Source organism: Helicoverpa armigera, chromosome 20, assembly GCF_030705265.1.
Source record: "Helicoverpa armigera isolate CAAS_96S chromosome 20, ASM3070526v1, whole genome shotgun sequence".
Taxonomy (NCBI): Eukaryota; Metazoa; Arthropoda; class Insecta; order Lepidoptera; family Noctuidae; genus Helicoverpa; species Helicoverpa armigera.
Window position 1 is genome coordinate 3,499,037 of NC_087139.1, and position 27,864 is coordinate 3,526,900.

General features: G+C 36.6%; 2 protein-coding genes across 7 annotated transcripts in view; one reads left to right on the top strand and one right to left on the bottom strand.

The window, feature by feature from the left end:
- LOC110377468 (neuroendocrine convertase 2) overlaps window positions 1-20,785 on the top strand; it is a 90,346-nt gene extending 69,561 nt beyond the window's left edge. Inside the window, exons 7-14 of the mRNA XM_064039675.1 lie at window positions 5,215-5,390; window positions 11,568-11,680; window positions 13,615-13,815; window positions 15,155-15,230; window positions 16,818-16,975; window positions 17,308-17,472; window positions 18,306-18,423; window positions 18,750-20,785. Coding sequence (XP_063895745.1) covers window positions 5,215-5,390; window positions 11,568-11,680; window positions 13,615-13,815; window positions 15,155-15,230; window positions 16,818-16,975; window positions 17,308-17,472; window positions 18,306-18,423; window positions 18,750-18,926 — 1,184 coding nt within the window. The 3' untranslated portion in view covers window positions 18,927-20,785. The remainder of the gene's footprint in view (window positions 1-5,214; window positions 5,391-11,567; window positions 11,681-13,614; window positions 13,816-15,154; window positions 15,231-16,817; window positions 16,976-17,307; window positions 17,473-18,305; window positions 18,424-18,749) is intronic.
- The window catches only part of LOC110377457 (putative epidermal cell surface receptor), a 55,942-nt gene continuing 47,537 nt past the window's right edge, over window positions 19,460-27,864 (bottom strand). For 5 of the 6 annotated variants that reach the window (XM_064039674.1, XM_064039673.1, XM_064039669.1 and 2 more), the window contains exons 10-18: window positions 26,892-27,207; window positions 26,405-26,603; window positions 25,900-26,036; window positions 25,407-25,597; window positions 24,289-24,505; window positions 23,437-23,540; window positions 22,923-23,081; window positions 22,584-22,667; window positions 19,460-22,274 (exon numbers count right to left, since the gene is read on the bottom strand). In XM_064039674.1, the coding sequence (XP_063895744.1) occupies window positions 22,267-22,274; window positions 22,584-22,667; window positions 22,923-23,081; window positions 23,437-23,540; window positions 24,289-24,505; window positions 25,407-25,597; window positions 25,900-26,036; window positions 26,405-26,603; window positions 26,892-27,207 (1,415 nt within the window). In that variant the 3' untranslated portion in view covers window positions 19,460-22,266. The remainder of the gene's footprint in view (window positions 22,275-22,583; window positions 22,668-22,922; window positions 23,082-23,436; window positions 23,541-24,288; window positions 24,506-25,406; window positions 25,598-25,899; window positions 26,037-26,404; window positions 26,604-26,891; window positions 27,208-27,864) is intronic. The other variant, XM_064039672.1, reaches the window with a different exon arrangement.

The window sequence follows — 27,864 nt, forward strand, 5'->3', positions numbered from 1 at the left end:
TCTGGTTTTAAAAGCTGAAATCGGGTTTGGCCAGTTTATATATGAAGTATTGATATAAAGATAATGTTTTATCGAATAAAAGTGCTTACATGACGAAACTGGAATTTGGAATATGACTAATAAAGCACATTTGGTGTTAGATAAATGCGCAGACAAATAAATTGCATACTTTGGTCCCTACATAGATGATTCGTTAGGATAGTGACTCATTTCATGTTTTTTGCTTACATCATGCAGGTAGTTTTCTGAAATCTGGCAAGAATTTGGAAATAAGTTTTGCTATGCTCAAATTAAGGTAAACATTTGATAGTGTAGAGCATTATTTTTAAAGTGCCTCTTTGTTTCCTAGTAAAACTGTTTCACTTCGTTTAATAAACATAAAAGTAGGCACAAAAAGCTCATATACAAATTATACAATGTAACGAATGGTAATGTCCAGCGTAAGAGATATATTACGGAAACAAACGGGACAGTAAAACGGACACGGTCCGTAGTCTTTAACGCGCATACATAAGTATTGTGCTTTTCGGCGCAAAAATGTTACGTAGCAAACTACGTATAACAACTACGTAAACACGAATAACTCTGCAGTTCTGCTATGGTTTTAATTTGTTAAGGAACAGCGGAGCCTCCTGACACAGGCATATTTACATGCTTAAAAGGAGACTCCAGCAACTAATTATAAAAAGAACATTTTGTTAACGAAATAAAGATTTTTGTATTTTTGAAGTTAGCCATTTCACGCATGAGCAGTGATATTTTTTCGATGAACAAGTCCGCAACAAATGTTTCAAAAATGCTAAGATATTTTGCACGAAAAGTATGTATTACTTAGCTACAGTAACTAATCTATAAACTAGAACATAATTCTAGGTTCTCATATATCTCTAAAGTTAATTCGTGTCGGTTTGCCGTAAAAGCGTAATAGCGAGATTCCATCAAAACTGTTTGCGTACAATTTGAGTTAAGGAATTAATGTTATGTTTCGTACAGGAATAAATAGTTTACTATATATATAATATTGTCGTTCGTTAGGTTATTGCAAAATTCTTAGGAAATAAAATAATGAGATTACTAAACACAAAATTCAAGTCTGATGAGTTTTGATGTTCAGGCGAATAAAGTTTTTGATCGGATTAGAAAGGGATGGCGGTCGGACAAAGATTTCTGATTTTTCCCCTAAAATAGAACTTTAGAATTTTAAATTGAATTTATTTTCAACGACCGCTTTTTATTGCTTAAGTAATCAAAATATTGAATCCTGGGAGAACCACTTCCCGCAACCGGGTAAAGAGTAGACTTTGTCTAGGCTCTTTCTGTAGGCATACTAATTTGACAATAGCAAGCTCGACAGAGCGACAGATTAGGTTCTATACTAGGTTAGTACCAATTTCATAGTAAGCTCGACAGTCAAACAGAGTTACTTTCCCATCTATAATATTAGTAACAACTATACAAAGAAAATAAAGGCCTTTTGTATAGCTGAAATATGAATAGATTGAAAGCCTATGAAAGATAACCTTGACATTGTATTATACGAACGGCGTCATCGATAACAAATTAGTCTAAGATTACACGAGGCCCCGAAGCCTCGCTAGCTGTGTGTATTAGCTCTTATTCCTTAGAGAGATGACCTAAATGTTGCCATAGACCCTTTTTGAGATAACGACATATAACTAGTAGTATACTTAGATTGCCTACTACACACTACAGATTAAACAGTCGGCCGATAGTTCGTCCGATGGTAGGAATTATTTGTTAAGAAAATCATGAAATCATAGTTTTCATAGTTTGTCGGTCTAATACCGGCCAAATACCTGATAGTAGTTATATGCTTACTATGATTCATCTTTATACTGATTTATGAGATCAAACCAACTATCGGCCGACTAAAAGTTTGCAGTATGCTGGTACTCTTATTGTATTTGCGATTGGGTATAGAGAAAATAATCTCAACAAAAAGAAAATGGATTGTTCGAGATTTGGAGTTACTTAGCTATTTCAATAAATGTCAAGATTTTTAACTTTGTAAAAAGAGATATTGATAAAGTGACTCCTAATGGGACTGTTGAATTATTGAGTGGAGACAAAACAAAAGGTCTGTTTGGCTTATAAGTAGGTACTTAGCTGTGTGTTTCAATAAAGGAAACAATGAAAGCTGCCCTTTTTCAAACTGTGAGTCGAAGACATTCGACAGTTTTTTGTTTTATTAAGTACCTTTGAAACAAAAACTAATGGGCGGTAAGTATACTTGCAGCTGGTAATGGTTTGGTTATCTTTATAGTTAAATGGTGTATTTGGAGCTTAAAGTTATAAAAGTTTTTCAATTACTCATTCAATGAAAATAGCTTTTTTTCTTTTTCAGACCAATACTGTCCTGTGTGAGTGTTCTGTGTGAGTCAGGATTGAAAATCAAAACCTTAAATTATATATATATATATAGTCATAAATCTTTAAACAGTCATTAGTATGCAAACTCTTCTCCATTCCAACAGTTCTATAAACCTTTAAACTTTAATTTATGGTCTTTCAGCGTCACAGTCTTACATAAGTAAAGTGTACCCCAGTTTATACAGAGAAACGTAAACAGTAGAACTTAAATGTCACGTTGCGGAGTTCTCCCCGCGAATTCTCATTTCCTCATGTCAGACTTGTTACTTGAAGTTTGAATAGTTAAAATGTAGTGTTCTAAGCACGAACTAAGTTTAATCATTCGAATCTATAGTAATATTATAGAGGTGTTTATTGGTTTGTTGGTCATTGATATCTTGAAAAATCCTTGCTAACATTACAAATGTGAAGGTGGATTTTTTGAGCCGCTTCCGCGCTAAAACGGCTTAACCGATTAGGATGAAATTTTGCCTCAAGACAGGTGGTAAACCGGGGTTTTAGATAGGCTACATTTTATCGAAGTAGTTCACACAGGATTTGCGTGAAACCGCTAACGTAACCTAGTCAGAAATAATGTCTTAATAGCATGTTGCATAAAACGGTATAATGAGTAAAACTGCATCGGTGTCACCATTAAAAGCCACGCCAGTCAGTAAAAATGAAGCGTTAAAACGTAATAAAAACGGATAGATTTATTTTATCGTGCAAGTTTTATAGTTTTTGCCCCGTCACGTGTCGCTAGCACTTTACGACCTGCGTGGGACGATAAAGCTATCAAAGCTATATAAAATATAAATTCTAGCCTTCTCCGAAAAGGGTGAGCAGAGTTTTCCCTTTGGTACTCGGAATTTCAACCCGGGCAACTGGGTTGAGGAGGTCAGATAGGCAGTCGCTCCTTGTAATGCACTGGTACTCAGCTGCATCCGGTTAGACTGGAAGCCGACTCCAACATAGAAAAGACTAAGCAGATGATGACTTGAAATTTGTTTAAAAGGTAGTCAGACTTTTTGGAACACCCCAATAAACCATTCGACCGTAGACAAGAAAACATCGAGTGGTATACTTATCAATGGCTGGAAATAAAAAAAAAACATTTGAAAATGAAAAAAATAAATACATTCTATATTTAAAAACAAAAGTACAAGAATAGAATATTCTACAATAGAAAGCTTTGAATATTGTTGTTCATGTACTTTTGTAGTTTTGAATGATTCTATCAGCCTGTGAATAATAGTCTTACTGTTTTTAGTGTTCATTCAATTCTGTTTTTATTTCTAAGAAAATTTATTTGTGCTTTTAGTCACTCAAAATGAATAACAGATTCTTATTTAAAAGAGTAATGTTTTTATTTATAGAAATTAAAACTAACAAAAAATATTTCTGTACAATATTTTCAATAAATTATAAAAATGTAGGCAGGTAAAATTTTGTTAAAAGCCAAAATAAAAACGATAGAACACAGCCAAACTGATAACCTAATTCCGTTGCAGTAAAACTCAAAAATACATCGTCACATACTTTCAACCACTACAAAATCTAATATAGAATTTATGGCCACGCATAAATCCTTTAAGTACTGAAATCTGATAAATAAAGAGGTAAATTCCTGTTATCTTTGGGCTTGGCGGAACAACGCGGGCTTTGCAAGCATTAGCTCGCTTGACGCATACAATGTGGGATTTATGGCTTCGCTCGCTGATTGCAGGCTTTCCCGCCTTTTGTAGGCTGAATTGAACTTGATAATACCCGTCCAATCATATTTTGTTTGAAATTCATTTTTAGAATGCGGAGTAATTGAATTTCGAACGATTTCAAATGTTTGCTAGTTCTTTTTGGAATGCGATGGAATTGAGGAAGGGAATCCATTTTTAACCGACTTCCCAAAAGGAGGAGGTTATCAATTCGGCCGGTATATTTTTTTTTGAATGTTTGAATTTCGAACTGTTTGAGCTAGACGGGTTGTCTATAAAGTCCAGCTTTATAGAATTCCTATTTCGAGATTCTATTGACAGTGGGAATAAAGCTTTCATACGTTGACAGCTGTCAATTTTCAAAGGAAAGTAGGTACTTAGCATTTATTGTATGTCAGACTCTATTTAAATTTTTCTTAGATCCCCTTTTTATCCTAGTTAAATAGGACTAGCAATCACAAACGCAGTTTAATTTTATTTCAACACTTCACCAGTTTCATTTAAATCCTTTTCGTAGAAAACTTGAAACTCGCTAGATTTAATCAAGCGATAATACGTTAGTCCATGTTCCAACTTTAATTAAAAATCCTTCTCGTTAGCTTTTATTGTTTCATTCAAAGTACTTTTACTGCGATTTATAATTCGTTTAAAGAGTCCTTGTGATTTTCTATTCGAGTGTTAGGATTATTTTTTTTGTACAAAACGCAATATTTACAACCCCGTCTCTCTATTTTAGACATGTAATAAGGATAGACATTTTACAGAAGTTATTTACGGATCTCGTCTAATAACTTTTCAATTGGCTTAATGACAAGAAACGGTTGAAGTTGAATGGATTTGGAAAAAAATTGGCACAGACGTAGATGGTAACTTGAAGCCTGAGATTGGCTACTTTTTATCAGATTGGTCCTGATTTCTTCAAGACAGTCATTGGGTAATATCGTGGCAAAAATTCTATGTAGGTATACCTACCTAACCTACCTATAACCTACTATTTATATTTAACTATACCTAGTTATCCACATAGAGTATCTATCTACTCGGAGTGGACAACCGAAATCCAGTATTATTGTCACTCACTAATGTATCTCCTTTTATATAATTTTCTCACATCCTCCTTCTTTCTCAACAGGTATCAGAATGTTGGACCAGCCGTACATGACGGACCTGATAGAAGCCAACTCCATGGGCCACGAGCCCCACAAGATCCACATCTACAGCGCGTCGTGGGGGCCCACAGATGATGGGAGGACGGTGGACGGGCCCCGCAATGCTACCATGAGGGCTATTGTACGAGGTGTTAATGAGGTAAGTTAGTTCAAATGAGTTTATATATCAAAGAGCCCATAAGATCCACATCTACAGCGCGTCGTGGGGGCCCACGGACGATGGCAGGACGGTGGACGGGCCCCGCAATGCTACCATGAGGGCTATTGTACGAGGTGTTAATGAGGTAAGTTAAAATGGAATTTATATATTTAAGTAAGCAGTGGAGAACGCCTTTGTGGACGCCTACATTTCATTTGTTGGCTATCAAACGTGTGTAGTTTATATAGTCAGAAGCCATGTTTTTGCCATACTTTTAAATAGATATGAACGTGCAAGAAAAAACTGAATAATAACTTCAATTAGAGGACGCAATTCATAGGACACTTCAAAATATACAATAGATACAGTGGAATTTACCAAACAAAACCAAACAAGTTTTCCAATTTTAGTCTCACACCTACAACTAGAACAATACAAAATAAACAATACCTGTTCTTAAAATACTTCTCCCTGGTATTTAGAACTAATATAGAACAAACATTAGAACCACATCTAACTAAGAAAGGCGTTAGATTTTCAGTAATTCTATACGAGAATATTCTAGAAACGGATATACATAGATACTGTCACGAGTATGTTATGTACGGACGGTATTGGAAATAGAAAACACACGTGGACGCCAACGGTGACATAAGTAAGAGAAAAAAATACGATGTATATTTTTCTTAACGTTTTTTGTCGTAAATTTCCGCAAAGTAACGCCTGATTCCATAATTAGTCATAAGTAAATGTTTTAATTGCCTCGTTTGTCTAGTTGTTGCATACCGCGACAGTGCACAGGGTCTGGTTTGTGGTTGGTCCGCTTTGTGGGTTTAACAAACTTTCACAAACCAGCCCGGAGCCTGGAAGTTGGTGATTGGTACATTCATGCATCGGAGAGCGCGTTAATGTCGGTCCTGCGCCGGATCTCTTTCCGGTCGTGTCGGATTGCCATCCCATCGGGCTATGAGAGTGAAGGAATGTGAGTGCACCTGTGTCTGCGCAAATGCTGGTGCACTATAGTATGTCATCATCGTCAATTATGTTCCAAAATACGCGTAGCATTAATATGCTACGCGTATTTTGGAACAGTTATTCCGGACCATGATAATTCGTCTGACAACGGAAGTTTTTTGTAACTGATACAGAATAAAAACAAGGAAATTGTTATCTTTGGTAAAGGTCATGGAAAAAGAGACAAATAGGAATATAGGAGGAAAGTTTTGAGGATAATATTTTGATGCTGTTTTTTATTAATCCGTAAAAACTAGGTTTATTTTCTTCTTTTGTTCAGCTGTAAAAATTTGCTATGAATAAATAATTTGTATCACTGATTGATAACTACCATGTTTTTGAAAAGGTCATTAGAACCACCTCATTCAAACCACTTCAGTTAAGTACTTTTATTGGTTTTCTGTCTATTATGGCTATTAACTTAAAAATATCTTTGAAAAACACTTAAATAAATAAAATAATAATAAAATCATAATAGTTAACAAAAAATACTTTACTTAAATTAGTTTTTTTTTTTTAAAGCTAATTATTTATTTACATAGTTATATACACAGATTAGTTTTTTTTTTGATCACCATATTGATTTCCTTCTCACAATATATTGGTAAAACAAAGACATAAAACTAGTAGCTACGGTATCAAAGAGAATGGAAATAAATCACCGTGATATGTGTTTACGACATATTTTACGTCAGTTTAAAACGATAACTTTTAGTATGCATACTATTGCATACTTAAAATGCTAGTATTTTCATTTCTATCGGATTCTAGGTCACTGAAGGAATCTTACCTACTGTTATATTTTTAACTACATATTTACCGAACACGACTTACGTAACTGATTTGGTTCCTACCATTATCTGCAATTTGTTGAATTTCCAAGTAATATTGTCCAGCGTCCGCCACGGGAACTATGTCGCGCATCTGGATATAAATTAGCCAGTAACCTCCCGAATATTTTTCGAAATATAGCAGTGATTACTGCGATTAGTGCGTTCAAACACACTCTTTAGCTTTTTGTTATTAGTCCGTATAGATAGTACAGATATACAATACAGCTTCCATTAAAGGTAGTGACACAAAAACTACTCAAAGCCATCGGGATAAGACGTTACTCAGGTGCCCTCACCCACAGGGTTGAAAGTAAACCCTTCCGAGGAGGTTTTAATGTCACGTCTTAATGGACTACGGAAACCAAGTGTAGGATTTAAGAGTTAAGTAGGTGATTTCTAAGAAGTCTTTGGATTAGCAGCTAAGTAAATGGTACGCTATAAAGGAAAAAGGTCATGCTGTTTGACAACAAGACTAAATTTAAAAAAAAGGGTTGTTTAAAAAAATAACTTTCTTACGTACTGTCATATTTACTTAAGTATTTAGGTACTTTTTTACGTATTTACATGCTACGGACCGTGTATAATATTTTTAAATTACGATTATGTATAGTGTGAACATATTTACTTGTAAATAATAACAAGATGTTATTATTTACAAGCAATTTCTTGACAAGTGAAAGGTGAAAGAAGTAGGCACGAATGAATGTTTTAAAGTAGGTAACATTTTAAGGTTTTCAACTAAGTTATCCCTAATACAGAAAATAAAATAGTTATCTCCCTCCTACGTCTATTTGCTAAATAACTGCTCTATCCTCAACTAAAGCCACTCGAAGACAATCCCATTAAAAGCTACTTCATTTCCACCACGATTCGTCGTCATTTCCGGTGCGCTGAAAGTGGAACTTTTGAAAAAGGAACGTGATAACACTTCCGTTCTAATAACTGGAAGGGACTGGAAGCTTTTAAAGCGTAATATAGTGGTACATCTAGTGGTACTTAGATCTATGGAGCACTTTGTTGAACATTAAATTGTTTTACAATAGAACTGGTTCAGTTACAAATGGATTGAAGTTATAGAGGATGTTCAAAAGTCGTTTTTTTTTATTATCTAGGTATACCTGTATTTTTGGAGGTTTTTATACAAACAGAATAAGGTATTTTAACAATGATACTACAAACTTATTTTTAAGTTAAGTTTGGCACCTGTCTGTCTATGGTCGGTTTTGATGTTAAATTACGTTACAATAAACTTGAAATTTTATTAATGATCAAACAATTATGTTGATAACATCGTAAGCATAATATGTAGTTTTATTTCTCCAATAAATTCAATTCCAAATTAAATGTTTATAGCTTTCCCTTATTCTATCAATAAAGTGGGCTTTTCTTTAACTATCTTTCGTATTTACGTACAATACATAATCGATTTACCTGTAGCTATTATACCGGCCCACACAATAGTCTTCTATAAACAAAACTTAAAACATTCAACCAAATGGAACCGCCATGAGCACACGTCTCTGCGAAAAAGACAAGTCTGCCAATTTCATCATTTGCTTAGCCTTTTCACAACTATGCAATAGTCGGCTTCCAATCTAACCCGATACTACTGAGTACCAGTGTTTTACATGAAGCGACTGCCTTTCCGACCTCCTCAACTCAGTTACCTGGGAAACTAGATTACTCCTCTTGGTAAGCTAATTTACAGGTAACAAACAGCTCAAATGTTTAATTATGATTTTTTGATCACACAAAGACACACATGCACATACATAAAGATATGACTGGACAGAAGAGAAGGCACAGCAATGGCGTATCCGGTTAGTTAAATGCTCTTAGAAACAAAACGAGATCTTCGCAGAAATAAATGATATTTTGTTCTATATTATTGTAGGTTATATTTCTTGTCTGTGTTTTTAGAGCACCTACTTATGTTATGAGATATGATATTAGAACATAAATATTTTGGTATTTTATTACGTTTCTTTGTTATGTTAAGGTTTATTGGGTCAGTTAGTTTAGTAGTTATATTTTCAGTAAAACACAATTCTTTTTTGAGTCTGTCTTTTTAGTTATTACGTAGTCTGTCTGGCATTGTATTTAAAGGGTAACAAATATACTAACTTAGGCGAACTTGTATCAAAGATGATACAGCCTAAATAAATGGCCAGTTTTCACGAGTTTTCCCTATTCTCACAATATTAAGAGATACTTAGAACTAAAGCTTCCATCATATTATTAGGGACCTATTAAAGCAACAAATATTTAGCTATTCATAATTACACATAATTCACGGAAGACGCTGGATGAAGGTCGCTTCCAACAGGTATCTGTGGAGATCAAAGGGGGAGGCCTATGTTCAGCAGTGGACGTCCTATGGCTGAGATGATGATGATGAATTAGGTACACATTACACAGTTTCCTCATATACATAATACATTCTACGACTGTTTTAGCATAAAATAAACAAATGAAACACGATTTTCCGTTTACCTTTTGTCATAAGCCTCGTAAATTACCGCATACGGAAGACGCCATATTAACATATTATGATAGTCTTAACGGAGTATCAAAACATTGTTCTAAATAACGAATGTGTCATGTAGGGTGGTAATTCCTGAGATATTACAGTAATAAGTACTTAAGTTTGTAGGTTGTTGTGTTATGAGGATTTTAGTAAAGGATTTACAAGGATTTAGTAGGTTATAATTTTAATAAGGGAAAAGGAATAGTATAATTTGTAGTTTTGCATTTTTTTGCTTATAAGACATTTTAAAAGAGTAGATACATATTACCTAAAATGTAAATGACCACTGACACTGTTTGGCTAGTTAGTGCTTCAAACAGAAGATAGCAAAATTAAGGCCATGTCACTCATGAACGCCGTAGCACAGCCCAGCCCAGCACCTACCAGCGTTTGTCTAGTCATTTCAATTTGACCCTTATGTTTCATATGAAACATTTATAACGTCAATACAAAAAGCTAACGGAAGAGTGACAGCGCGCTTCCAGCTACCTAACAACAACTGTGCCGTGCCGATCATGTCACCTTTAACCTTTAAAAAAAAGAAACAATCCAATTAATTCTCCTTACAGCCAGTTTCTTCATCAAAAGTAAAAGCCAAAGTAAAAGTCAAAGTAATGTCTAAAGTAAAAGTATCGGTCAAATTCATTTTTTTCTATGAGTTTTGCTGTCACTTTAGCCTTGAAAAAACGAATTTGACCGTTACTTTTACTTTAGACATTACTTTGACTGTTACTTTTGATGAAGAAACTGGCCGTTACTCATCGAACACTATTTCAAACATTACTCATTTTCTTCGATAGTCATTTGTTTATTGCCCTCCTACGCTACACACGATATTTATCTTCGTAATTGAAAAGTCCGGAAGATTCGGTCCTTTTGTACGCCTACCGACAGCCTCAAGGACATGTCTTAAGCTGCGCGGGGGAGGATCAAAGGTAGCTGTAATACTGACTTTCGTACTAAGTGCATTGGTTTTTGTGGGCAGTTCTTGAGTGTTTTGTATGTTTATTTACAGTTAGTATGTATAAATCTGTAGAGTTTGTTTTTGAATAAAATATTTTAGTGTGTTAGCTCATATTGAGAAAAGCTACTAGCAATTTTTTTTCCGGGTGCGTGAATTATTTTCCATAATATAAAGGCGGATGCTAGACTTATAGACTAGACTTAGATAATAGTAGAAGCTATATTGCTAATTATTAAAAAAAACAAGATACCGTATCTAGGACTATCAAAAGTATTTAATTAAATGTAAAGTGATAGGTCTAATTGATTGCCTGATGTCGCATCTGGCGTCAAGCTAAGAGTTTCGAAGGTTTTATGGAGGGATAAAACTTGTTCACCGATAAACATTAAATTAACATCGATCTAACTAAATGGAGCTAAATATAGCAAACAGATTCATATAAAATCGTTTGTTCCAAAATAAGAAACGGCAAAATTATAAAGTTTATTGGACCCTTAAGGTAGATCCTACCTACTTTAACTTCTTATTTTTGATCAACCGTAAAAATAGCGGTAATTCGACTATTTTTATCCGGCCTTTTTAACTGATTTCAAAAAAAGAAGGTTCTTAATTTTACCTATGTGTATTTGTACGCGACTATCTCGCGTTTCGCTGAACCGATTTTTCTGCAGTTTTCAGCACAGTATAATTACATTAATTATATTTGTCGAGACTTGTTAGGTACTTATATTATTGAAATCGGATATATATGCAATGTGTTTAAATTCCTTAGACAATGTACCTACTTTACCGATTGCCTTTCTACACGTATAAAATGTTTTATGTTTGTCGTTTGACAGGGCCGCAACGGTTTGGGCAACATCTACGTGTGGGCGAGTGGTGACGGTGGTGAAGATGATGACTGCAATTGTGATGGATACGCTGCTTCTATGTGGACCGTCTCCATCAACAGGTTTGTGTTACCTATATGAACAAGAGTTTAATGGCGAGATCCCACTAAAACCCGAACAAAATATGGGTAGGTAGGCTTCGGCGTAAGTCCACTAAGCGTAAGTGTTGGCATGTGTTTGCACACAAAGGTTGCAATTTCGAGGACATGTTAGGAATGTTGGTACGCATTTTTTACTGTTTGTTAAAGCAAGTCGACTAGAAGAAACATTTACAGTGGCACAGTGCCGCACATCGCATAAGACAGACAGATTACTTTATTATTCTAACCATGTAAAAAAGAAACTAATGAGGTCCCAGAGTAAATAAAATGGCAGGAAACTTTTTAGTTGTTTTCTCTGTAAAACAAGTATATAGAGTAGGTACTGGGGGCCTAAAGAAAGATAATGTAATATTTTATTTTTATATGTCTATCAATCTTGTAAACAGGCCCATTAAACAACTTACAACATTAAACAACTTAAAATTAGCTACGGAAAGTACGATAACATAGTTACAAAACATAATAAATGAGTTTGTATTTTATAAAATATTCCAAAATGACATATTTCCCGTTCAAAATCTTGAAGTAGGTACCTAATTTATAAGCTTAATATTTCTAAGTTTCTCTAACAAAATGTCCTCTCTGTACCATTTGTCTGAATTGCCCTACTTTTAAAACTTTTACACATGGAGTAAGAAAAGATGAGCGGAGATGCTATAATACATGTAGGTCAGGCGCCTTCTTCTAGGTCATGCTTCTTCAGGTTTAAGGTCATGCCCACTGTACATACGTCTAGAACGATCTAAACGTGTGTCTATAAACGATCAGTTACGAGTGAACTTACGAGGCGTTCTGGTTCGTTGAGACATCTGTCAACGATTTTTGGTATTGAAAGGGCGAAGACAGTAACGTTCCTCGTCCCCCAAACACTTGGTGCGCTACTTTTTCAGGAGATCTTCCGTTATGGCACCTCCGCTAGTCATTTTGTTCTCCATGCTTTTACATCAATATTTAGAGAGTGTCATCTCTCTTGTTTTGCTTTTCACTGACAATAATTAATTAGGAGGATACTTAACTGCCTATCGTCTGATTAATGATCATTTGAAGCAATGTTTTACCGTCAATAGGGTCAATATACCTTTTAAATAAATGGGAATGATGAATCTTTTAAAAATCAAACTTTTGTAGGTACTTATAAGTACAACTGATTCAAATTCAAATGTACGCAAAAACCTTTTTATTTAATTAACGAATTGTATTCAAAGTGGTTGTTCTGTTCAATCCGATTCAAAGTTTCGGGATTAAGCCATATAATTAGGTTTAAACTTTTAAAAGTAATTTACATACCATTCAAAAGGTAGACCGTTTTCAAATACATAAATACCCCCCGAATATAATAATTGCTAAATAAAGTTAGCTCCTCAATCAAAGAACTTTAAAAAAGGCTGCAATTTGTCCTCAACCTTATTTCATTTATAGCAATCTCAAATAAGTGCTCGCCAATATATTACGTCGTGTAAGGATATTTCTCACGGAGCAAAGTTACGAGCTCTTTTCAGTGAAAAATGCTAGGCTTTTATTAGTTTTACTTTTAGGGGCAAACCACTCTTTTATTCTGAATTGTTTGCTCTTTGAAATTCTGAAGAACCTCTTTCGCGTTATTTACTTATTTGTCAAGCTGAAAGAAATTCTAGGCCTTTTTATAGGTCTTGTATAAATAGGCTGCCATTTGTCTTTACTTCAATTTTATTGTATTCGAGTTTCATTTTAGTTTCTCATCTATTATGCGTTTTATTTTTAAAAGCTTTACTTACCGATACATTTTGTTTAGGCTCATAAATTAGTATTAAGGTACGAACATTAAAGATCAGGTATTTAGCCGGTATCGAACCGACTGAAAACTTTTGCCTTTATAGGACCAATACTGTATTCCTAACTAAAACTTACATTTCCAGCGCCATAAACGACGGCCAAAACGCCCACTACGACGAGTCCTGCTCCTCAACGTTAGCCAGCACCTTCAGCAATGGAGCCCGAGACCCGAGCACAGGCGTGGCGACCACGGACTTGTACGGGAAGTGTACAGCAACCCACTCGGGCACGTCGGCTGCGGCGCCCGAGGCTGCTGGCGTGTTTGCGCTCGCTTTACATGCTAAGTAAGTGGTCTTTATGGATATTTTTACAGTCCTGCTCCTTCAGCACCTTCAGCAATGGAGCCCGAGACCCGAGCACAGGCGTGGCGACCACGGACTTGTACGGGAAGTGTACGGCGACCCACTCGGGCACGTCGGCCGCGGCGCCCGAGGCTGCTGGCGTGTTTGCACTCGCTTTACATGCTAAGTAAGTTGGTTAGCTAGTATTTTTTATAGTCCTGCTCCTTTAGGACCTTCAGCAATGGCGCGAGAGACCCGAGCACAGGCGTGGCGACCACGGACTTGTACGGGAAGTGTACGGCGACCCACTCGGGAACGTCGGCTGCGGCGCCCGAGGCTGCTGGCGTGTTTGCGCTCGCTTTACATGCTAAGTAAGTGGTTTTTGTAGGTATTTTTTAAAGTCCTGCTCCTCAACGTTAGCCAGCACCTTCAGCAATGGAGTCAGAGACCCGAGCACCGGCGTGGCGACCACGGACTTGTACGGGAAGTGTACGGCGACCCACTCGGGAACGTCGGCTGCGGCGCCCGAGGCTGCTGGCGTGTTTGCGCTCGCTTTACATGCTAAGTAAGTTGGTTAGCTGGTATTTTTTATAGTCCTGCTCCTTCAGCACCTTTAGCAATGGAGCCAGAGACCCGAGCACAGGCGTGGCGACCACGGACTTGTACGGGAAGTGTACGGCGACCCACTCGGGCACGTCGGCTGCGGCGCCCGAGGCTGCTGGAGTGTTTGCGCTCGCTTTACATGCTAAGTAAGTTGGTTAGCTGGTATTTTTTATAGTCCTGCTCCTTCAGCACCTACAGCAATGGCGCCCGAGACCCGAGCACAGGCGTGGCGACCACGGACTTGTACGGGAAGTCTTACTGTTGTTAATTAGGTACTATGGAATAAAAGTTAAATAGATGTTATTGTAGATTTTCATGTCTGTTTAACTTTGACTTTAATTTTGTTTTCTAAATTGAACGTGGTAATTTAAGAATCGGATTTATTTAAGCTCTTAATAATTCTTGAAACTAAACTTTACTTATAGCTGTCTACCCAAGTACTTGAAATTAAGCACAAAACACTTATCTAATGCTTTTAGCTCAGATTTCATATTCGCAGACTTGGTACTATTACGAAGTCTAAGTTTATAACGTTATCAAGATTAGTTTTGAACATTAATCTATGTATGGGATTATTGTTGTAAAGATTTTATATACATGTATTTAAGCATTTCAATATTTCAAAGAGCCACGACACTGATCATTAGAACACCAAGCGATGTCAAAGTCAAGATCTTGCCAAGTTGAACTAAAAGTGGATGTTATTTTTCTTCTTATAGGTGACTCGTTTTGTTTACAGTCCCAGCCTGACGTGGCGCGACATCCAACACTTGACTGTGTTGACTTCAAAGAGGAACTCGCTTTATGATGCTAAGGTATCACCTATACTATATGTTTTGTTTCATTGTTAGTACCCTAGTGCCTCCGAAACTACTAATCTTTGACTGTTGGGAAGCTACATTATCCCCGGGTAACATTATTGGTTGAAACCACGAGAAAAAGCTAGTTATTTATATTTATTCTAGTAGGTATAGCTATGTGTTTTTTTTGTACTCCAAAGGCTTCAAAATTACTGATCCGATTTGAAATTAGTTTTTTTCTCTGCTGGAAGGCTACACTATACGTAGGTTATATTTTGTCCAGGAACGGGAAGAAGTTCACAGAACATGGGTGAAACAGTAAGAAATAGCTAGTTAAACATAAAAGGTCAAATAAGATACATGTTATGTAACACTAAGTACCTAATACGCAACATAAAGTTAGAGTAATGTGTTACTATCCTTGTATGTCATAGGTCAGGAATGGGAGATATAGAACCTTGTTGCTAACGTAGAAATATTGTAGAATACTGGCACGTAGACGTGTAAAGGCACGTCTTAGGGTTTATCTCTTTCATAGGTTCAAAACATCGATTGAGCGGGAAATTCTTTGTGTGCCGATAGAAATATGTATCTATTTATAGTGGGTCTCTAGATTGCTATTTTTGTATTTCAACTTTTCTGAAAATTATATACCTACCATACCTGCTTTTGTAAACTAAGAAACTGACTGTGTCCGGTAAACTACGGTATAACATGATAACCTTCGAGAAATACCAGTCATTATAAATCCTAATAAATGGCTTCACTATCCAATTTTCATCTTTGAAAATGCCAAGGTCAAGACGACTCAAAAGCCAAGCTTGGCCAAGTTTGATTAATTTGATTTGTTTTTATCGCTCTTCCGTATTCGATTTCGTATTGCTTTTGTTTTTAAAGGTTTCGCGTGGGATAAATAGATCTTCTGAAATTATTTGGTGAAAGTAATTTTAAGATTTCAAAAAGTTCATTGTTTAAAACCGAAATATCTAAAAATTTAATGCTATGTCGTCCTACGGGTTTGTTTTCGACGAAATTCTTCGAACTTCATTTTTCTGGGTATTATGTTCAGTTGATGGATAACTTTATTTTCCAAGATCACAAATTGTATTATAATTTAGATCGCAATCGTGACGCCAAGTCTTTCATCATTATTTTAATCACGCCTTACTTTCTCAAACTTAAGATTTCGTCTCAAAGGAAAATTACAGAAAAAGAGCTTGTCAAAAGCAGAATTCTGTTTTAACGAAGCTTTTAACAATAAGACTTGTTTTTTCCTGAGACTTGGCAAAAAAATCTTGACAAAAGGGAAAACGCCCGTGCAAAAGAAAGTCCTGTATAGCAAAGTTTCAACAAAATATTAATTGACTAGCTTCCGGAGGTTTCTGACAAATTCTTACTTCAGATACATGGTTAAGAAGTAGCAGATATGTTTCAACCATGTTCCATGTTCAAGCACACAATTATAAAAAAGCATTTATTTAGCGTTTAAACTTTGAATGGAATCAAAATTTTCTTCCTACCCTCGCGTCAACTGTCAACCGATTGTTTAGTCTATTTTTTTTTACCCAAGTATAATTTTTATCGTATTTCCTATACCCTCAGGGTCGTTTCCACTGGACAATGAACGGTGTGGGGCTGGAGTTCAATCACCTCTTCGGTTTCGGCGTGTTGGACGCGGGCGCCATGACAGCGTTGGCGGCAAACTGGCGGTCCGTTCCTCCGAGGTATCATTGCGAAGCTGGCTCTGTTAATACGCATACGTGAGTATTTTCTATTTATGTATTTTGAAATTGGGACGACAAATGGGTATCATATAAATAGAAAAAAAATACATACAATGGGAATGTACAATAATATCTCCCAAAAACCATTATGGAAACTAACCTTTACTACCGATTCTCAGTAGTTTGATAGACTTGTAAAGTGTAGATTGTGATATTGATCTTGTTGTACAAAGGTTTATCTATGTAGTTTCCAGTAACTAATAGGAAGCCGTACTCCTCTAAGCTGATAATAATAGCGTTCACGCTAAATGCCTCTAATACCGCTTAGGGTCTGATAATAATATTGTTTGTTATTTATTACTTTCCAGTGAAATCCAATCGGAAGGCTTACTAACCCTGAAGATCGAGACGACAGCGTGTGAGGGCACTCCCAGCGAGGTGCGCTACCTGGAGCACGTGCAGGCCGTGGTCAGCGCCAACGCCAGCAGGCGAGGGGATCTAGAGCTGTTCCTCACCAGCCCTATGGGCACCAGGTATGATAATGCTGAAGATAGAGACGACAGCGTGTGAGGGTACTCCCAGCGAGGTGCGCTACCTGGAGCACGTGCAGGCCGTGGTCAGCGCCAATGCCAGCAGGCGAGGGACCTCGAGCTGTTCCTCACCAGCCCTATGGGCACCAGGTATGATAATGCTGAAGATAGAGACGACAGCGTGTGAGGGTACTCCCAGCGAGGTGCGCTACCTGGAGCACGTGCAGGCCGTGGTCAGCGCCAACGCCAGCAGGCGAGGGGACCTCGAGCTGTTCCTCACCAGCCCTATGGGCACCAGGTATGATAATGCTGAAGATAGAGACGACAGCGTGTGAGGGTACTCCCAGCGAGGTGCGCTACCTGGAGCACGTGCAGGCCGTGGTCAGCGCCAACGCCAGCAGGCGAGGGGATCTCGAGCTCTTCCTCACCAGCCCTATGGGCACCAGCTATGATAATACCGAAAAAGTAAAAATAAAAATGTTTTGGATTCATGAAAGAGGTTTTAGCACATAGGGAGGAAGGCTAGGTGGTTATACAAAGGGCTCCAGAAGGAACAAAGATAAGTTTTACTCTGACTTTCCTCATTTGACAATATCGGTCAAAAGAAGTTACTTGTATTTTGAAAATTTAGCTTTCTGTTAGCAGAAGACATTTTTTTATATGGATGATTGACTAAGATGTCTTCAAGCCGTATTGGATTCAAGAATGTAATTTTGAAGCAGTTTTGTAGAGTCCGTCAACAATACTGTTCGACAGACTTGAAATGATACCCTCGGCTATAAGCATTTATATTTCTATCTTCTACTGAAAATTGCATTAATGTTTGTTATTTCCAGGTCAATGATCCTGAGCAGGCGCGCGAATGATGACGACTCTCGCGACGGCTTCACCAAGTGGCCGTTCATGACCACCCACACCTGGGGGGAGTACCCCCAGGGCACGTGGATCTTAGAGGTAAGGTTTTTGCTAGAAAATATATATATGCAAAGTCACAAACCTAAAGTAATAAGTGTTTTAAACAAAATGTTCTGAAATGTACAAGCTAAGTCGGCCAGGCTTAAGTTTTTGGCCGCTGAATTTCCAGAAAGAGTTTTCTCCATCGATTAAACTGTTCTAGGGGATTGATTAAATCCATAAGTTATTGACGTTTTTTTTTAAGTTTCGCAAATGTGAAAGCAGACCTGAGTTTATCTCTATCATTTTGCAAAGCTCCTTCAATACTAATAATGATAAATTTTTCGCCTTCCTCTATATTATATTGTACTCATCTGGTCTTCTAGGCACGCTACAACGGTGGTCCAAACAGCAACCCAGGCGACTGGTCAGGTTTCTTCCGCGGCTGGTCCCTAGTACTGCACGGCACTAGGGCTCCGCCCTACGCACAGCTGCAGCCCGAAGACCCGCACTCCAAGCTCGCCGTCGTTAAGAAGGCCCATGAAGACAACGCGATCAACTAATAGACCACCACCAGGTTTTAAGCTGATCATGGTTGGTGACAGCAAAAAGTTTGATATCAAAAATTACTGACAGGTAAAAAAATAATTTTATTTAAATTATAGTTATATTTTCAAAAAATAAGAGTCGCGAACAGATTGGTTAGAGAAGAAATAAAATGGATATATTTTTGAAATGAGAACGTAAGGATTGCAAACCAACCATGATCAGTGAATTTAAAACTTGGAATCCAAAACGTAGGCGTAACATAGACAACAAAGTTACGACAAAGGATTTATTGGACTTAGCTTTTTTAATAATAATATCGTCTTCTTCCATTACAAGTCTTTTCTCTAAACCTGTTAATAAGTCCCGAGTCGTGGCCCGTTGCTCATGTTATGCCTGCTAAATCGAGCATCTGTAAAAACTTATGTATTTTTGTACATAGCTTTCACAGGAGCCAAAGGCACTCTAAAGTAAAATTATTGTTTTTTTTATTTAATAAACGGTAACTGCAGAATTATAGGTATTTTTTTTAATCTAATTTATTTATATGTATTTTTTTTGCTTACTTTAAAAAATACGTTAATTTGCTGTTACCGTTTGTTATTAATGGGAGTTACAATAAAAGTGGCGGTAAAAATAGTTTTTCCTTTTTTTCGCAAAAATGGGAATTGATAGGTTGGATTGATTCCTTGAATGTATTTTATTTACTTATGTCTAATATCACACTGCCATTTTTATTGAAAGCGGTCAAAGAAAAATAAAATAAAAAATAACCCTTAACTAAAGTTACCCGAAACAGAATTAATTATTTTTCTTTGGCTGAAAATAATTTTATTTTATCCATATTTTCCCCCCTTTGAACCAGTCACGTTTTAAAGAAAGAAATTATTTCAATGAAATATTTAGTTTGTTAATCCTTTCTAGTCATTCACGTTTTTTGTTACCAACTTATGAAAAAAACCCAATTTGACAAAGAAATAGCCAACAAATGTTTATTTCTTTTGAATGTTGGATGGTAAAAAAATCGCCATAAAGACAAAATTGCGAGCGGAATTTGAAAATTATTCTTCCTACATTGTAAATTGAAATGACATTATTTTTGTAACAAATTTCGCAGTAGAATAGAAACAAATTTGTTTCATATGAATTTTGTTCATCTTCTATTAATCTAGAACATAAATAAATCTAGACTTACATAGACAGACGGACATATCAGGTAACGTCATATTGTGCCGAACTCTAAACACAAATTAACTATTAATTGATAAAACTCGAAGTTGAACAAGATTTTTAACAAATATTTATTTGCATTTTTGTTATTTTCATGTTTTAAAATGTAGAACGAGTAGTTCAATTTCAGTTCATTTATTATATGATTGTTATATTAGTTTTATTTAATTCAAATGGCCTTGATTTAACCCAGCTAAATGAAGCTCATTTGAACAACTCTTGTGTTTCAATACTGTGTCGAATGATACGTATGTTAGAGTATTTACAAAGAATATATTAGAAAATTATCGTTATCAAGTAAGATATAATAAAGCTATTTATATGACAACATGATTAAACTTCCTTTTGGGGCCCACTTACATTAATATGGTTATTTATCAACAGCCTCTTTGCATCTATTTTCTTAAACAATAAATTTTATTATTAAAATACAATTTTCAAGCATTTTCACTTCCATATTAACCGAGTAACATTATGTATTTTACATTTATGGGCATAACCGTAGGTTTATTACAAAGTCGTTAGGATAATGGTTAAGAAATTAAAAAATAAAAAACATATAAAGAAAAATATATTATGTACTATTATTATAGAAAATATAATGTGATTTGGTGTTGTATTTGAATTAAATGACGTTTTTGTAATTGACACTCCTTTCCCTTTTATAATGATTTTAAGGGTAGTGGTTTGCTGTCCCTAACCCAAATCATAACATAGTGCGGGCATGACAAAATTGTTGAAGTAGTATCTCTCCCTTCTGAAAATCTAGTAAGCTTTTTCTAGACAGTGAAAATATTTATGGGCACTTGCCTGCCTGATTCAAACTTCTGCAGGTACCAAATCTCCAGTCGGAATCAAGTGCTTAAATGGTAAGTATGTAACTAAGACACACTAAGTAATTCTTATTAGAAAATTAAAAGACAAACAGAGGAAAATAGTTGGTCTTCCATGAAGTAAATAAAATTAAAAAATATATGTTTTAACATTTAATTTTCATTAACAAATGTATCGGCAGTTTGTTTATCATACAATAACTATACACAAGTGTATTGAAATTAAGTATAACACTATTTATTACAATATATACAATCGTGGAATGGAATGTAGAAAACAACAATATTTTTTTGAATGAGTTGAGAATATTTTTTTCGAAATTTTTATATATAAGATGAAATGTGAAGGCATTTGTACTCGACTGTACGTAGGCACGAAACGTCAAAGTTTTTTTTTACTATTCTAATGCATTATTACAATGACAGTTTTTAATTAATAAAGTAAAAGTAAGACTTTCAAGTATGATACACCGGTTTAAAATTGCAACATTAATTTTTAAAAATCTGACTTTATACTTCAAGACTTCTGGATATACTTAATAAATTTAAGTAGGTACTAGCTTTATACATAGCATACATTTGATATCATGTTTTATGGAAAATGGAAACTGGAAACTGGTTTTTTCTCAACATGACAATGAATATGTAATTTAATGTAAAAACAAATTAGGTACCTATTTGAAATCAAACAGAAAAGTGACATAGCTTATGTTTTTACTGGATATCACATTAGGTATTTACTTTTACATATATTTAAATCTATTTATTATGTTTTTACTAACCTAATGCATTTTAATGTTAGGAAACTTTACGCTGTAGGTATATCATACAGTTTTGTCTTTAACTTTACAGTATTTTGTCTTAAATTAAATTCCATACATTTTTCTACTAATCTCGCAATATATCTTTTTCTTTTAATTAAAAGATATATTTTTACGACTAATGCATGGTAGACATAACTTATGTATGACGAAACTATACTTAAATATAAGTACAAAATACACTAATTTTGTCTTCACTTCACTTCACAAACTTCAATGTTTCTTTTGGTACAATCACGCACTCAAGACTTATTCACTTTTCCATACAAATATCATGGTAATGAATGTCATTCTCGTTTTTTTTTATTGTCTTTGCTATTGGTTGAGTATGAAAAACGTTTTGGTAATACAGTTTGTTTGTATGTATGGGCTCATACACCCATCTCGTTGTATGGCCGGCCGTTCATGTCGACGTCGACGGCGCGTTCCGAGATCCCGTTGAGCCCGTTAGAGTGCCCACGGGAACTTAACTGTCAGAGATCTGGGAACAAATGTTGGGTGTTAGAAATCTGGATACGAAGCGACGAAAATCTGGGAATGACAATTGATAGATTTGACTTCTATTTCTTTTGCCTTTAAATTTTTTTATTTGTCCGAACTATTCTAGTTCTGGGTCACCTATCGATTTTGAAAATTAGGAAAAGGAAAATGTGACCTCATGATCACACATTTTCCTTCAGGATTTCCTTTCCTTAGGCACCTACAGGATGGGATTTACAATGCTTAGATGGAATATTTAGACAACTTACAAAAATATGGTTTGTAAGTATTTACATTAGGGGTGACTTACCCATGGTTTCCTGCTGTAACTCTAGTTTGTACGCCGGGTTGTCGTACGGCGGTAGAGACGACTCTCTCGGGGCAGATGGCACTGCTATAAGAAAGACATTGCTTAGACATTGCAGGATTTAAGGAATAGTTTTCTATTGATGGGAGATTTCGTTTCGATGTATGGCTTTAATGAGTCATCATAATTTATTCACTTCTAATGATCTTATATAAATATCTATAAAATCATCTTCAAAAATGCTCGTAAGGTTAGGTAATTATGAAATTATTTTCATTAATATTATTTTTGCACATTCATGAGATACATTTTCCCTGCTATTTTTTAAAAAAGCACACTCACTAGTAATAGGCACGGATCTGGGTCGATGTCTCCGGAGCACTACGAGCAGTAAGAGCAGTGACGTGAGAGCGCCCAGAGCGGCGACCGCTCCCACTCCCACGAGTGCTCCGTAGTAGTCGCCGCGGTGACGACCTGCTACTGATGACGCTTCTACCTCATCTGCGGAAAAATATGGTGATTAGTAAGTATGGAGTAGAATATGCTCTAGGTACCTGTCCAAAAAAAAAAGAAAGCTATGGTGATGATTATGAACAATAGGAGACATAGGTACAGATCTTCCTGAATCGGGTAATATCAATTGTCTTTATGGTGCTTTTCGAACCTATACACAAGAGTTTACCTTTTAAAAAGATCTATTGTTTAAGCACGGGTAGGTACCAATTGAAGACTACCCAAGTTGAAGCAGTTAGATAACCAGTAGCTTCATGTAGGTAAATCACCCCAACATAGATAGATAGATTGGGAAAAGGCTAGGATGGACAATTAAAGACTTTGTCATTGAATGAATACTTACTGTCGACAGTTTCAGGAGCGTCCTCAGATTTTGTGGTAATTTCTAATACGTTGCTGGTCTTGACTTTTCCGTTTGTCAGGAATATCTCTAGCCAGATACGGCACCTATTGAAAAAATACATACGCCGTTAGTATCATATCAGTTTGAATTCTGTTCTATATAGTTTAAAAAAGTTCGCCTAACGTTTATTAAGAGGCTCTACTTTCTTTTTGATTCTAAAAGCGTATTTTGTGTAATGATAATGTACGTTTCAGATACAAGTTGTTGATTTGCATTTGTGCCATACTTCAGGAGGAGAACATAAAATACGTAAGTAATCGATTGAATTACAGAAGACGGGAAATAGCTAATATGCACTGCTTTTTTTGTCATTGTAATTTCGTAGTATTTCAGAAGTAACCCAATTTTATGAATGAGTTTTAAGGCCAGTAACACACGCGCCAAGTTTAAATACGGCTAGATGACATTGACGAAATTCCGAAAAAAAAAACTAAAAAAAAAAAATTACCTACCGATTTTTTTGTTGATTTGGGTCGAGAATCATTAGCCGTCGTCCTTGACTATGGCACGGATGCAAATCAACAGCTTGTAGATTTGCTTCAATAAGATTTTACATTCTAATCTAATCCACTTCCAACGATGTTTAAACTTTGAAACTGACATCATTGAAGGACAAAGGAAGGGTGTTGAACTCCAGAGGATAGATAGATAGATACTATATACTTTATTAGGTACATCAATTAAATACTTAGACTGGAAGCCTACCCCCACATAGGGGAAAAGGCTCGGAGGATGATGAATTGAATACTTGGAGAGTACTTAAAGGAAGAAAAATATATAGAACACACTTACTTAGAATTAGGCTGCAACCCAGTCAACATCAACACAGGCGACAGATCCCTCGCAGCTAAACTGAATGCGTCGTGCTCCCGCGCGCCTCCGCAGGCGTGCGCCGCGCGGAACACGCGCGCCCAGCGCTCCGCCGGCGCCGGCACGCCGCGCCACGACACCTCCGCCGCGCCCGACCCGACGGACCGCGCGGATATTGTCACCGTCCAGTTGTATGGATCTGTGTGGATGGTAGTGGGGTTAAATGTTGGTTAATGTCAGGATATGGGTCTTACCCCCCGCACTCCGACTCTGAGTGCGGTCTCTGAGTCTCAGAGACATTTAATGATTACTTAAGTCACTCCTTAGTGATGGATTGTCAAAGAAATCCTTCACTAAGCAATGGCTTAAGTATCTATTAAATGTTTCTGAGTGCGGGGGTTAAAGTGGGTCTCATATCACACAATAGAATTAGATAGAATATGTCTTTACTACTAGATAGAAGACTAACTACCTAATAAATATATCTGCTAGCTTGTTACTCTGTGTTACATACTATACTCTATCCACGGAAGCAAGAGCTTAAAGGTAAACAAAGAATGACACTTTTTCAAGATGGCGGTATAACCCGACCGATGGCAAAATCACAGATACTGCGAACATTTTACACAAAAATGTGACGTTTTATCATCGGTCGGGTTATACCGCCATCTTGAAAAACTGTCATTCTTTGTTTACCTTTTAGCTCTTGCTTCCGTGGATAGAGTATAGTCACATATTATGTACAAACTAAGCTTAGTAGCACACTTTTACTCCTATAGACTTTAGGATAAACACTGAACATATTCCTATACAATTAACATAAAAAAGTACTTAAATTCCAGCCACAAAATAATCTGCAAATCTGCAATTTTATATGTAAAAATTATTAAAACAAACAATACACGAACGAGTACTCGATAGAAAGTTTCAACTTTCTAACCACGAGTACAAAACTTTTGTAATTCTCCCGATTTTACTTCTATAAATGAATTTTTCTACCGTCACTACCGAAACATCTTCACCATTTCCAATATTTTCTTCCTTGAGAGCGACTACAACCCCTATTCTTACGACTCCTAACAAAACTTATCCCCACTTACCAACATAAGGAGCAGTAGTGAACTCCACTTTCCCAGGGTCAGTCAGCTCAGTAGTAGCTTTAGGCGGAGGCACTAGAACTAGAGAAGCCTCGTAGCGGCTTCCAGGTCTTAGGTCTATGAGCTCTGCAGTAGACCGACTGTGGTGAAGCAGTTCTGTCATGCTGTAGATCGGAGTACCTACTGGACGGTATCTGAGGGAGAAGAAATTGTTATGAAAGATCTGCAGAAATCAAAAGCATCTATTACTAATATTATAAAGCTGAAGAGTTTAGCTTGTTTGCTTGAACGCGGTAATTTCAGAAAGTACTGGACCGATTTGAAAAAATCGCTCAGTGTTACATAGCCCATTTATCGAGGAAGGCTACTTTTTATCCGGGTTCGTGCAGAGGTTCCCACGAAACCACTTTTAGAATCTAGTCTTTAATATTTTTAACGCACACATTTGACAAGAAACACGTTTGAAAATTTACTATGAACTCAAATCTCATCTTACCTGACTTGTATAGCATCTATGAACTGCAGCTCATCATCAAGGAATCGTCTCCAAGAGACGTGGGCTGTTGTATCGTTGACATCCACCACTGTAAGGCGGCTGTCTATCTCTCGTCTCTTTTCTTCTACGGTTGGGGTCTGTGAACACAAAGGGTGGTGTGTGTTAAAGATATTAAGTACTGTTTTCTAATTAGATTGAAGGTTCTACTTAGATCCTAAAAATCTTAGCTCAATGATACATAATGCTAAAGAATTATTTTGCTTGCGTTCTTACTTGAACGCGCTAAAAAATCTTCTAGCGTAAGATATCCCATTTTTCGAGCAAGGCTATTATCCAGGTGCGCGAAGTAGACGCGGGTGAATTACTGGCGGTGACTAGTATTTGATAATCTGTCAGCCTTTGGACCATTTCAAAAAACACATATTTCTGACTTTATGTCTAGTTGCTCCAAATATTTAACTGCTACTTTCACCACCAAAATCAATAAAGAAGTTCTATATCTTACCGTAGGAGAATCCAGCGTCCTCACAGTGTAGATCTCACTCTCCGGTTCAACAGGCAGATTGTGCAAGTACAGCTTTCCTCTAATCTTGTACGTAGTGCCTGGAGTGAGACCAGTCAGTGTGAACTCCAGGCGAGGGGTCGTGAGCACCTCGTCAGCCGGCGCGAACACTTGCGAGAACCAGTTGGTAATGTCCTCATCACTGGAAGAAGAGAAGGGTTAACAGTTAAATATAAGTACGAAATGGTCTATTTACTGTTCAACAGTTACTTATAGGCTTCTACTCAAGAATTCTTAAAACGTTTCCACTTCAAGTGATTGGCATCAGTATTTTTGTCCAGAAACATACCACAATCTGGATTCATACTGGACGCAGTCTTGGGGCTACTTGGGAATCGAATGTATTTTGCAAAATGTGACTTTACGTTATGTAAGGAGATAGCAGGCTTATCTTACGAGAAAAAAACATATCTTCCAAAAATATACTTACGCCTTATCAGTGTATCTTAGATCCACGCTGCCTCTCAACCCAACCAGCACAGGTGGCAATCCAAATAGCATCTTTACACTGGTCGGCGAATCCGCTTGCATGGATATCACGGTCAGCTTCTTATTCAAGTCTCCATACCCTGGCGGTAGAGTCAACCCTGGTGGTAGACCGTGCAATGCCGGCTCTGCAGGGCTTATTGGCCGATGGATATTATTCTGATCATAGTCCGGAATGCTCTCATCCGGAGGATAGTGGGTGTCCGGTGGTATGGTAGGCAAAAATGACTGCTGATGTGGCCCATCCGTTGTCATTACACCTGGGAAATTAAAAACTCTTTGATACGTGGAATATGTTTTTGAGGATAATAACAATCTAATTCGCTTGTCGGCTATCTCGATGAGCAAATCTTTACCTCGGTAAATCTCCTGCAGACCAAATAAACACTGTTTGTAAATACATGTATAATGGTTAGTACAATGAGTAATGAGGTGATATAATGATTGGTAAATGATCAATTGTGTTTGTATTAACTGTTTGTTATTGCTACGATTAAATGTGAGATTAGACGTATATTTTGAAAAGCATTAATGTGGACAGTCGCGCAACTTCCTAGTTTTTGTACTGTAGGAAAGAAAAGTATACAGAAGACCATGAAGTCAGTCAGAGTTTGAAGTCAGTCGTTAATGACACCAGGGACATGGAGAAGCTTAACAGCAAGGCGAGGCAACAAACCTGCCGCATCGTCCGGGTTTTTGTCTGCTGATCGTCCCAGGTTCTTATTGACCACAGACTCCACTTCCATCTGATTGAGCAAATGCTCCAGGTCCAACGCTGTGTATGATTTACCAGACATATGCGTTGATTTTGTGTTTTGCGTGTACGTTGAAGCAATATCAGGTTTAGAGTTAAGCACAGGTCTTAGTAGCACAGTCTCGTAAGGATTAGGCTCTTTAGTCAATACATGATGTGCTTT